This window comes from Pelmatolapia mariae, linkage group LG7, assembly GCF_036321145.2.
Source record: "Pelmatolapia mariae isolate MD_Pm_ZW linkage group LG7, Pm_UMD_F_2, whole genome shotgun sequence".
Classification (NCBI taxonomy): Eukaryota; Metazoa; Chordata; class Actinopteri; order Cichliformes; family Cichlidae; genus Pelmatolapia; species Pelmatolapia mariae.
Window position 1 is genome coordinate 17,863,930 of NC_086233.1, and position 12,905 is coordinate 17,876,834.

The 12,905-nt window shown below is 40.7% G+C and overlaps 1 protein-coding gene across 1 annotated transcript in view; it reads left to right on the top strand.

Moving 5' to 3' along the window:
* The window catches only part of lamc3 (laminin, gamma 3), a 131,471-nt gene that overhangs the window by 97,849 nt on the left and 20,717 nt on the right, over positions 1 to 12,905 (top strand). The window contains exons 13-17 of the mRNA XM_063478196.1: positions 7,818 to 8,006; positions 8,249 to 8,494; positions 9,751 to 9,904; positions 10,013 to 10,155; positions 10,326 to 10,504. Coding sequence (XP_063334266.1) covers positions 7,818 to 8,006; positions 8,249 to 8,494; positions 9,751 to 9,904; positions 10,013 to 10,155; positions 10,326 to 10,504 — 911 coding nt within the window. The remainder of the gene's footprint in view (positions 1 to 7,817; positions 8,007 to 8,248; positions 8,495 to 9,750; positions 9,905 to 10,012; positions 10,156 to 10,325; positions 10,505 to 12,905) is intronic.

Below are 12,905 nucleotides of genomic sequence, written 5' to 3' on the forward strand. Positions count from 1 at the left end.
CATAACAAGTTGAGATCAGCAGGATCGGTAATTGATTGATTGTTTGCTTGTAATCTGTGTGCCACATGGACACACAGCCAGTCTGTGGGAGCCAGAATTCTGGCTGGGATGTAGAGGACCAAATACTTAATTCATTTAGTGACATGCAAATCAATTTATTACATTTTATTAATCTGTTGTTTTCTGGATTTTTTTGAAAGTGAGTGCAAACCTACAAATTCAGTAACCAGTATAAATACTTGCGGGGGGTTTTCTGAGGACATTGCTTCAATTTTTTTTTTTTTTTTTTTTTTTGTGTTCAGGTCAGTAAAATTCCTTTTTTTGTGTAATTTTATGGATGTAGCTAGTTTGTTGCACTGAGTTTTCCTTGTCTGAACTGATTTCATCAGGGGAAAGGTCGAAACCTTTTCAAATCTGCAATCACTGACAGTGTGACTAGAAGCTAAGACAGGCAGACAGAGTGTGCACATTGTTTATCTTTCTGTTTATTTTTGTGTAGAATAAATGTGCTGGTCGTGAGGAGATAAGTAAAGCGTGCCAAATAGGATCAGCAGTAGAAATTACATGGAAAGATGCTTTGTAACGGACTACATCTGTCTTATTTTGCTCTTTTTCACTTCCTTTTCCCCTCACTGTCGCTCCTCATATCCCATCATGCTGATACAGGCCAGGCATTTCAGGGCTTAGCCTGCAACAAATGCAACCCACCAGAGAGATTAAGGGGCTGAATAAACCACCACTAGAGCCAGCTTCCCTCTGTATCAGTTCTTCTGCCTCAACTTTCTCTGAAAGATTTTTCCAACTAATGACCTTAGAGAGGCTGACGATGGCATTTAAGGAGGCATTTGGGAAATGCGCGCCCTGACTTCCTCTATCTCCTTCTAAAGTGCCCCTTTGTTGGTAAACACTGACTCACAGCATTCTCCAGTTTAACTTGGCATTCTAATGAGCATGCAGTAAGCAGCACACTTGGCCATTTCTTCATCTGTACCTTAATTGATGCAAGGAGACAGATACTCTGGGTGATGGCCTTTATTAGCCTGATTTCAATGTATTTCGCTGCAGGAGCACTTGGTGTTTCATTCCATTTCAAAAGCCCAGACCAGGAGAAAAAAAACGCTTCAGTTCCCTGACCTCCTCCAACAGACTGCAGTGGGCGTGACATTTAGTTATGCAAAACCAGTGCACATTATTCAAAAATTTGGCCCTGCACAAATGTCAAAGTGAGAAACAAGCATATGCTGTTATGAAACAGAACAAGGAAAAGAAAGACCTTTTTATTCAGCGGCTTTGGAGGAGACACACATGCTGTATTCAGGTGCGTGTGATAGACTGAATGAAGCTGGCTGTCTTCATAGCCTGAATATTAAAGCCAAGTGCTGAAAACACGTGATTTGTCTGCATTTATAAACTGGCCCAATGATCCCAGTTTGTGGATGCACAGCGTGGATTTACAAACACAGCTAACGATCGCTCAGATCAAACTGAGCTTCCTCTTCAAATCCCTATAAACTAAATACTTAATCCCATCACTTCACAATAATAAAAATGCACAAATACCTACCTCGTGTGTGATTTCCCATTTATAATATTCCATTTGTGCAAAGAAAGAGAGAATAATTAAATGACTGAATAAAACAGACCCAGTGTTGTTTTTAATCATGCCTGACTTTTAAAATAACAATATTAAATTGCAGTTTTGTGCCACATGAACCCATTATTGCGTTGTTTATGTTAATTATTTTATAATGAAAATGATGTGGCAATATGCTTTTGGCTGGAAACAATTGGAAAAGCCCTGAGAAGGATCATACTGAGGATCTGAACATTAAAACCGCTCCTTACATTAGGTACTAATTGGATTCAGAATGTTTGACCACTTACAGATGGGCACAGATTTAAGGAATAAAAACAAGAGGGAAAAAAAATCTACTGCCATGATGGTGCTTTGGACTTTGCACTAATTGCTAATGTCAGTTCTAATAAATGAATTAGCTTTTTAAGCTTAATCACAGATTGTATTCAAAAGATGAAGCAGCTTATGAGTGAAGCCAATTTGGAAATGTGCATATTTTGTAAAAGCCAGCAAGGACCAACTCCTCTGGTTGCAAATCAGATCGTATAGTCTGATGTGAGAAAATAGCCTTTCAATTATAATTTTGTATGGCCTATTCCAAGACTTTATTGGTGTGTATATGTCCTGATATGATAGGTGAACCTTCACTATATGGACGAAAGAATTGGGCCATACCTTGTAATCTTCAAATTCTGGTGTTTTCAGTCACGTTGTCACAGGTCCATAAAATCAAGCTTTTTGCCATTCAGTCTGCCTTTACAAACATTTGTGAGAGAATGGGTAATTCACCGATGCTACTGTAATAGGATACCACTGCAACAAGTAATAAATGTCTTCTCTCCTACATATTCCACAATCAACTTCATTGGTACAGAGCGTGTGAAGTTACAGGGCAGGGTCGTTTAGTCCTCAGTCACCAACGCTCTACTGATTCAGTGACTGCTGAGTTCCAAACCATTTTTGGTATTAACATGAGCACAAGGGCTTCTAAGGCTAAGTAGCTCCTGTAGGTGTAATCTGTAGGTTGCCCAGTACTTTTGTCTATGTAGTGTATCTTCTCAAGAAGACCAGAGTGTTGTACAAAAGGGGGATTAGAAAAAAAAAAGAATAGATAAGAAATAAGTGAAATATATCTTAGTAGGTGCTAAACATACACAGTCATGGAGAAAAAAGGTACAGACAGACTCAAATGCTAGTAAGTAAAAATAAGTTTAATGGTGCAGTCCTGAAGAAGTTGGTAGTCCCAGTCAGAACTTTTTGTGGAATGCCCCCTTCAATTTTCCTCTCGGAAAGTCTTACCATAACACCCTGAGGTGGTAAATCCAATCCAGTTACCAATCCAAGATGGCGGCACTGAACATAAACAGTAGTAAAACTGTAAGCATTCCATTTGTACTGCCACTGTTATGTATTATTAACTCACTAAATGAGCCATATGTAGAGCACTGACCAGACTCTGTCCATTAATGTGTTTTTTAAGTGCAAAGTCTTATGCAGTCTTGTGCTGTTTTGCTAGTGATGCTATGAACCAAAACAAGTTTTTTCTCGCCTTTTCTGGAATGCGCTCCAAGGTATCTGGAATGCAGTATGGGCATAGTTTTAAAAGACTCAAAAGAAAGGAGAAAATTTGACTTTGAAGGGAATGCTGTTACACAGTTTGGGAGCACATGGTCTCCTCTGAGAGCACATGGTCTCCTCTGAGTTTAAATCTAGAGTGGGGGACAGCCAGAAGCATCTGACCGGAGGGACCTGGAAACTGAATAGGGTTGTAGTGGTCAGCGATGTAAGAAGGAGTCAAGCCATGAGAGGCTTTGTAAACAAGCAGGAAGCTCTTGAAATTGATTCCAAACCTCACTGGCAACCAGTGGAGAGAAGCTACCAGAGGTGCAATATGATCTCTTTTTCGTGTGTCTATGAGGACCCCAGCAGCAGCATTATGGACAGGCTGTAGACGGGACAGAGAGGACTGACTGAGACCAGAGTAAAGCGAAATGCACTAGTATAAGCAAATGAATCACAATTTTGCAATGTCTCAGAAAAAAAAAATCTGTTTTATCGTCAACAGCTAAAGGAATTTCTGTTAAGAATTGGATGCCCTCAAAGCATATGATGATTTTATCCATCCTGGGATTGAGGACACAATATAGTTGAATATCATCAGCAAAGCAGTGAAAGAAGATATCGTGTTTACTGATGATTTGACCCAAAGCAAGCACTTTCTGATTGCCAAGTGTGAGCGTGCACTGCTTGGTCGGCAGGTCCACTTTCAAAAGCACCAAGATGGTGGAGGTCAAAGTGCTCATCTCAAAGCACGTGTGATATCCTGGTTGCTACATCAATCATTTATATGCAGTCTGGGTTTATAATGTTTAGTAGGTCCCCCTTTTCACTTGAGCTTGTTTGTCATTAGTTTGATGGCTATTTGCTCAAAGACTAAACACCTTTAACCTGATGATAAAACTTTATATATGCAACTGCCAACGTTGTTACAGTTCATCCTGAGGTTAACATCTATACAGTGTGTGTGCTGCGATTCAAATTTCATGCATGGGAATCCATCTAACACGTGCAAAGATGAAAAAAAGGATAAACTTCCAAACCTATAAACATAAATGTTTAGTTGTTGAGGTACTTTAGTCTAGGGGACGGCTGAAGTAGTCAAACATCCTGAGTTTGTCTCTTCATGCCATATAATACGGCTCACTGGGGATCTTACGGTTAAGTCTCAGATAACAGTCTCACCTTTTAATTACATGAAAAAAGAATAAGCAGTTTAAGATTATTATTGATTGGCTTTTTTAAGCAGTTTTATGGAATTAGCATTTAATAAGACATCATAAATCTCTTATTCAGCTCCTCCCTAACATCAGGTAACCCAGAGCCAGAGTGAGACAACATGAGCTACAGCCACTGCTGTTAGAGTTTCCATCCCCGGGATACCCAGGGGGCCTTGGCCGTAACAATTTGGCTGACAGCGTCTATACACAAAACAGCAATTGATGCATTTATTTTCCACAGTCACAGCACGACAGAACGTATTTCCCCAGTCATCCGTACTGCACACATTATGTATGGCGCTGGACACAATATACTGCCCCTCCCTCTCTCCTCTGCAGCAGTCCACTTATTCAGAGCCCACTGACAAGCCACATCTGCAGCAGCAGTCACTAGCAGCATATCTGTGTTAAATTAGAGAACAACATCGCCATAACAGTCGCGCAGCAGATTTAACCCGGCTTCCACCCTTGAGGCCTTAAAGTGGCAGGCCAAAAAGTTCTCTCTCTGTCTCTGCCTTTCTGCTTTTCTTTCCTCCTTCCCTTCATTAAAGCAGTGTGTTCACATGCATTAGTAAATAAATTTCCTTGGCCAGAAGCATTTTAATGTTCCAGTGGGCTAAGGAGACAAGCCTCCTGGAAAATGTGGAGCTCTTGAAAAACTCATGTTTGTGAAATCACATCCGTGCTGCAGTATTGTTTAATGTGCATGGGAGGGGGGTCAGAAAATGTAGGAATCTGTTATAGTCCACGATTATTTTCATGCGTGTTTGTGCTGAGTCGTGAAGTGACGAGTAGCCTAAACACTTAAGTGGCACAGTTGAGTTGCTTGTTTTCCTTGTGTGTCTGGCTTCACACGTCATCAAGGGCCCCACACGTAGCCCTTCATTCTCAGAAAGACCTCCCAAGATGGTGCAGAGTGACACGCAGTGATCTTAAGAAACTCAATTTAGTCAGAAAATAAATCTTGAGACTTTAGAGGCAAATGTAATAACAGAGGAGAGTTGGGCTACGATCTCTTTCAAAACAAAACAGACACACACACAAAAAAAATATTTAAGAACCATCTCTCCTTGGAATTTCTTTCCTGCTTTTCTGTCTCCATCTGGTGCTAAAGTTATTACAAGCTACCACGAGCGGCGATAACCGCTATCTTTGGAAGAACGACTTCGTTTGAGAGAGGAGCAGTGAATGATGCTCAGATGTGAACGAGAGAAATGAGTGAAGCCGCCTGTCTTTCATTTGTTCCACAGTGGCCGCCTGCGTCCCTGCAGCTATCTCTCAGTGATGCATTCCACTGTATTTCTATTGGCCACAAGTGGCTCCATTAATGAAGCGCATTAGCCCTGGGTGTGAATGCTCTCCTGCAGAGAATATGAGTGCAGGGATGGGGCGCAGGTAGAATAAGCACTGGTAGAAAAAAGCTCTTTGGAGGGTGATGTATATATATGATGGAGGGCTCGTCTTTAAGAAAAAGAAAAAAAAAAGAGAAATATTGCTCTGCCATCACAAAAGAGACAAGGAGAGGAGAGCAGAGCACTGAAGTGCAGGGCTCCTTAGCTGAAAGGGGAGGAGCGCGAGAAGGTGAAAGCAGAATAGGAGGATTGTGTGGATTTGTCAAAGGATTCAAAACGCACTGCTCCAGACGTTAGCTTCACAGAAATCCCAGTTCATTAACAGGCCGAGTGAGCGGTCATTGATTCATTGATAAAATGATTCTCGAGGGATGCGGTCGGCATGACGATGAGGAGCGTCACGTCGTCCTGCCATTCAGCTCCACTTTGCGATCCGTGCCGTTAGCTTTTCCGAGGAGCCGATAAAATGATAATAGCGTCGAGGAGGCCCTCGGTGGCTCCGCTGCCTCATATCACGCTCAGTCATCTTCACACTCAGTAAAGTCAGCACATTTCTGCTGCCATTAAATTTACTATGGCTCATTGGGGATTGACACTGCACAACATCAGTGTCATTGGAATGCCTTGTGAAATTCAAGAAAGACTCACTTCTTCATGCTGGAAACAATCATTATTGCTAAATGCTCTGTTTAAATGACTGGCATTACATGCTTGAAAGTTACTATTATTCACCTCACATCATCGAAGAACTAATATATTTTTTTTTTTACCCAGAAGTCTACACTTCATGAGGCAACAGCATAATTGTTACCGCTAATGACTTTGCAGCTGTTATTCCATCTCATATACTCACAGGTTCACGATGGGGGGGGGAACTGGTTGCGGTGACCCCCCCCCCCCCCCCAATAACTAGAGGCAAGAATTTCTTTACTCCAATATTCAGTGGTGTGAGCTGATTTAAAAATGCACAGCAGAGAGCTTTTCACTGAATTACACCGTAGGCTATGAGGGGAGTGATGGGAAATTTTAATGAGGACTCAGTAAAAAAAAAAAATCACATGCCTGCAGATTATTTGTGATGCATGTTACTGGTGTTCTGTAGAATATATATATAATATATATATAATTAATTATTATATATATAATATTTGATGAATACTAAAACACAAAAAAAATCTTGCAGTGCACCAAAAAAAAAAAATATGTGCAGTCACACACAGAAACCCAAATGCAGATACTATTTTTATACCCTATTATTAATGTCTTCCAAGAACGTTAGCACTTATTATTTTGTGGTACACTAATGTGCCACATTAAATCATGTCAGAATTTTTTTGTCTTAATGGCTTCAGAAGTTGCTGTTGCTCAAACCGCTACAAGTTTCGAAGGCCTACGTAGGTCTCTTCGACTCAGCGTGCGACTTCAGAACCACGGCAGGTCACCGAAAGCTGCTTTACATTCACTCCATATACCCATACATTATATCAGTTCCTCCACTGCTGTGGGTATTTTCTACGATTATCATGTCATATCATTCAGCACTACCCGTAGCTTAATGGATTTGAAATGTGGCACGAGGGCAGAAAAAGCAGCTCGGTAAATCGAGCAGAATTCATCGGGGATTTTATGCACGTGCATGTATATCAACACATTTTGCATGTGAGTAAATCCTTTAGAGTGGCTTAAAGGTGCAAGTTGTTCTTCAAAAGAGGTTTCAAAACAACAGTTTGTTTTTTTTGTTTTTTTTTTGAGGACATCATAGAATTGGTAATCTCTCCCACTTGGAGGGGGAATTGCTTTACTTCTTGAAGGTCTTTTGGACCGCATTTGGCTTATATTTTTCCCAAAGCAATTATAGACTGGGTGAATTTAGTTGTCTTGCACTCTCCACGGTGGGCTGTGGAGAGCACTATGTTTTTTTTTCTTTTTTTTCCCTTTTATTAACAGAGCTGGAGTATCTATGGGGAGTAGGTGCAGTGATGGTCAGAGACACAGCGTCCTCTGCTGGTGATGAGGGAAACGTCGTTTTCTGTCCCGTTTGTGAGATAAACAACACTGTCTAAGCAGGTGTGCATGTACATTACCAATGTGTCTTTTTTGTGTGTTTTTCAGGTGTATGTGATTGCTCAGACTTCACCACCGGGACGACCTGTGAGCGCTGCCTGGATGGTTACTATGGCAACGCTTTGATTGGCACACCTGGTGATTGTCAGCCTTGCCCTTGCCCAGGCCAGACCAGCTGTGTCCAAATTGCAGAGACAGGACAGGTGGTCTGTACCAACTGCCCTGCAGGACAGACAGGTGATGTGAACAATTTAAACAAATTCATATAGATGGGAAGCACACTGAGTAATGAGCTTTATGTCAAGATCAAAGCAGTCAGAGCGTCTCCACACGACAGCGTGATACTGAAAAGATGGTGGCTGTAGCGCACCCCACCTTAATTTGAGCTGAGGTCGGGTGACGGTGACCTCCGGCAGTGTTCTTTCTCACTTATTTATCTATTTCCTGCCCGTTTCCCTCTCACCTCATTCCCTGTGTAGGAATGCGCTGTCAGAGGTGTGAAGATGGGTACTATGGTGACCCCCTAGGGCTCTCAGGGGCAGCTCAGCCATGTGTGAGATGCAACTGCAATGGTAATGTGGACTTCAACGCCGTGGGAATATGTGACCATGTCACTGGGCGCTGTCTGAAGTGCCTGGGACACACGGAGGGAGATCACTGTGAACGCTGCCAGCAGGGTTTTTATGGCAACGCCCTGGACCAGACAGTGGGCCAGAAGTGCAAGTGTGAGTAACCGAGAGTGTGCCGGTAATTTATTATGATGCTAAGATGTCAGTGCAAGATGAGCAATGAAAGATGGGTCTCGTGAAAGAGTTCCCCTGCACTTATAGATGTGTTTGGCTTACTTCCCTTGGAAACATCCACTGCATTCAACCTTTTTTCCGGCAGTGTTGCATTTAAACTGTATCAGCATACAATTCATACTGTCATATTGTTGTGTTTACAGCCAGAAAGCTACAATAAAGTAGCTACTAAAGGCTACTTGACCTTTGGGTTGGACTTTTAAAAAGAGGAAAAAATAGTCCATTCAAATTGCCTTCAATTCAAGAGTTCTATTTTGACAGGTATAGCTGTCTTGAGTCATGAAAGGCAAAAGCTGAAAATGGTTTGAACAAATGGCTGTGGGTCAGAAAGATAACACAAAAAAAGAAGAGACTCGCTGGGCTGGGAGAATGGAAAGCGGAAAAAAAAAACTAACTGAAGTTACAAAAGCAGAAAGAGTAATAGCTGTGACGTGTTTGTCCTTTGATTTTCTTATCCTTTTCTTATGCTTCATTCTACCACAGTTGAGCCTCTACAGAACAGAACAACACCACAGAGGGATATAGGACTTCTATTATTCTGTTCTTTGTCTTTTCTTATTGTTTTCATAATGAATTGATAAACTGGGAAATTTAATATTTGGTTTGGCTGGTGACTGCAATCAAGCTGTATAACATAAATAAATCACTCATAACTGCAGATGTGAAAACAAGATGTTGTGTTAGCTATTTGCTGATATATTACTATAATCATTTATAAAGGATGATAAATGAAAATTAAAAAAAAAAAAAAACCCACTTCAACCCTGTTATGTTATGATTGTTGCACAGGTTGGCCACCAGTGGCACTCTGCAACTTCCCTGTTAGCAACATGTGTTTGGAACACGATGAACAAGTAACCCACATCTCCTATTGAGACAATAAAGATTCCGAAACACACGTTTTTGATCGATGCAAAAGGTATCAAACTCTGCACTAAAATTGGTCTACACAAAGATGCACATCCCTAGATGTTTCTCCTGGATCATTGTGGTTTGTTCTTAAAATCAAAACTTTATTTTTCTTTGTTCGTCATACTAGCCTATTTAAATAGATGACAAATACAAGAAATCCAGTGTGCCAGTTGAAGATATACAAAGTAGGCGTATCTTGTACCGCAAGCTGTTTGCAAGCTGCAAACAGATTTTTTTGTTTCAAGTTTTGTGTTTATTTCCTTTAGCATGCAGCTGCAGTTCTGCTGGAACATCTGGGCATGTAAATGAATGCCATCCTCAGACAGGAAATTGTCATTGCCTCAGTCATGTGACCGGACGGGATTGCAGTTATTGCGAAGTTGGCTTCTTCAACCTCCAACCGGGCATTGGATGTGAAATGTAAACAGATCCCCTGTGCGCTTCAGAGTTGATTTGTATGAAAAGCAGTAATAACTATTCTTAGAAGCAGACTCTATCATTAATGTGTCATTTTCCTGCCTTCCTCAGATGCAAATGTAATCCAATTGGCTCATCGTCATTGGCATGCCATCCAATCACAGGGCAGTGTGTGTGTCGCACAGGAGTGGAGGGGAGACTGTGTGATACTTGCCGTTTGGGCTTCTTTGGATTCTCATCACGAGGTTGCAGAGGTACAGTACTTTACTCGAGGCATCACAACTGCACTATGTGCCATCCTCTAATCCTCTAATACTTCCTCTAATACAGATCACACATGAAGGCATTTCTAACTCTTTAAATGTTTATCTCTGTTGCTCCTCGGCTCTGCCATCCCCTTGTGGTCCCATCTTGCCTCACCAAGCCTGTAACTGTGACCCGATGGGCTCCGTTTCTATGCAGTGTCGCAGTAACGGCACCTGCCACTGCCGCCAGGGCTTTGTGGGTTACAAGTGTGACAAATGTGAGTTAAACTATTTCCACAACAGAGCCACACACCAGTGCGAGGAATGCCCAGTTTGCTATGGCCTTGTCAAGAAACAGGTGGGTCTATGTTTCGTTAAATTGTTTATGTGCGTTAATATTTGCGTTTGGAAGAAAAAAAATCAGGAGTTTTTTAATTTTTACTGCTTCAAATGGCAAATTAGGCCACAGCATATAAAAATAAGCTTTTGCAGTCAAATGGCAAACTTGATAGCAAAAAAGCTGCACAAGTTGACTGTGTTGGGAATTTAACCTGTAATGTAATCATTTATACATTACCACTCACTTGTAGCAATTAATCATAGTAACACTTCTAATTAATCTAGATCAAATTCAGCATATTTAGAGGATTTTCTTACCACTTTAAAAAAATGCAATGTTTTAAAGTGTCACACTGTGTTTTAACCAGCCTAGCTTTAGGTATTTACTGGGGTTTATATTAGGGTTGCCAACGTTTTAACTATCAAATAAGGGACACTCTGGCGTGCCAGAAGCACAATGCACAGCCAGCAGGGTATAGTGTAAATATGCAATGTGTGTTTATATTCTTACAATAAAAATGCAGTAATGTTGGTATTTACTCAATTACTCATCTAAAGTAATAAAGAAAAATACAGTAAATGATGACAGAAATCACATGGGTATTTCCTTTGAAAAATCAGCAAAAAAGAAAAACTAATTTCCAAATAAAATACTGTAAATAGGGGCTTACATTACCCAGGTTATTATTATGCTACGCAGACCAAATGTATTCCTTCTTAAATCTGCTTTGCGTGGCAGGTCGTCACTGACGGCTGTAACTGGACACAAGCACTTGGTATTTGTAAGAGTGCCATCTGTTGGTCAGAAAGCAGCATTGCAAGTAAAGATCAACATAAAAGACATTCAAGTTAGAATAAGGAAGAAATTATATGGGATGTCCCGGTTAAAACGGGACCTTTGGCAACCCAAGTTTACATACACTTCAACTGCCAAGATAATGTCTCTGAAAGTATCTAATGTTAGCATGACAGCGAGGATGGCCTAATACAGTGTTTCCCAACCTTTCGGAACCACGGCACATATTTCACATTAGACGGCACACCACCAAAGAAACATGTCGCAAAATGCATATTGATAATTTTCTCCCATGCACCAGGTACAGCGTAATTGTCTCAGTTTGTCCCAAGTATACCTTTTTTGGTTTCTTCTGACGACTACTCATGCTAGGGCCTTCATCTGGGTCGGAATTCTCTGCAGGACCCAGATCAGATTGACTACTTTTTCTTTTCAAATATTTATATATTGATATTAAGCCCTGCATCGTCTCACAGCATGACTATTATGTAATTTCTTCTTCGTCTTCTTTTGTTTTACTGGCAGTTGGCAACCCATTTAATTAGAGCAGGTAGTTGTACTGCCCTCTAGTGGAAGAGAATGTAATTGTTCTGCCCGTTATTCACGCCGATCGCTTAGAGTACTAATCAGGTGGAACCAGATAATCTTCCTGATCAATTCTCACGGCAGACCTGTGTGCCGCGGCACAGTGGTTGGGAAAAACTGGCCTAATATATGAATAAGCTACATTATGAAGACATTTTTCACAGGATTGTATGCAGCTAGGTGCTGCTAATGAAATGCATTTGATAGACATCATCAGCAGGTGTGAACACCTCTATAAAAGGAGGAGTTTTGAGAGATTGCCGGTCTGGAGCATTCAGAGCGTCCCAGCAAATTCAACCCAAGGTCAAGCTGTGCAGTGCTGAGAAATTGCAAAAAAACCTGAGAGCTACATCTCAGGTGTCAGTTAGTATGTTAAATGTTAAAGTTCAAAATAGTACAATTTGTCTTAAGAGAGCTGTGCATATGCCTGCAAACGACAAGCCAAAATTCCTCCACAAGGATGTGAGAGGCTGATAAAATCATACAGAAAAAAATCACTTCAATTTATTACTGCTAAAGGTGGATCTGGAGTGTACGAAGGACAGCAAAGAGTCCTTTCTCACAATAGTGTTTTTGTCCGTCAATATTCATTCCTCTGTGAGCTCTATGTGGTCTCTACAAAAGAAAATGTCTTGCTATTTAATGCTTGATAGTTGGTTTAACTGTGTAATTTGATCTTTGGCAGGTTATTGGATAGATTTTTAACTTTTTATTAAAAGTATCTGGCAATAATGACCCAATGAAAAACAATAATGTTGAGTGTTAATATAGTGCAAGGTTAATAAAGAAGTACAAATTAAAACCAGCTGCAGTTGGTCCTAGCTGTCCTGCTTCCTACTTAGGAAGCAGTAGACATCATGAATTGAATATGAATTCTTTTTTGTTTAGGAATGGAACTTTTTATCTATGTTGACTCTGCAACTATTCAATTAGTAATTTCTTCTATAAAATGTGAGATAATTCTGATCAGATTGAATGTACTTGTGTGCATTTCTATAGCACTCTCTAGTTTTACTTATGACTCAAACCACTTAAAGAC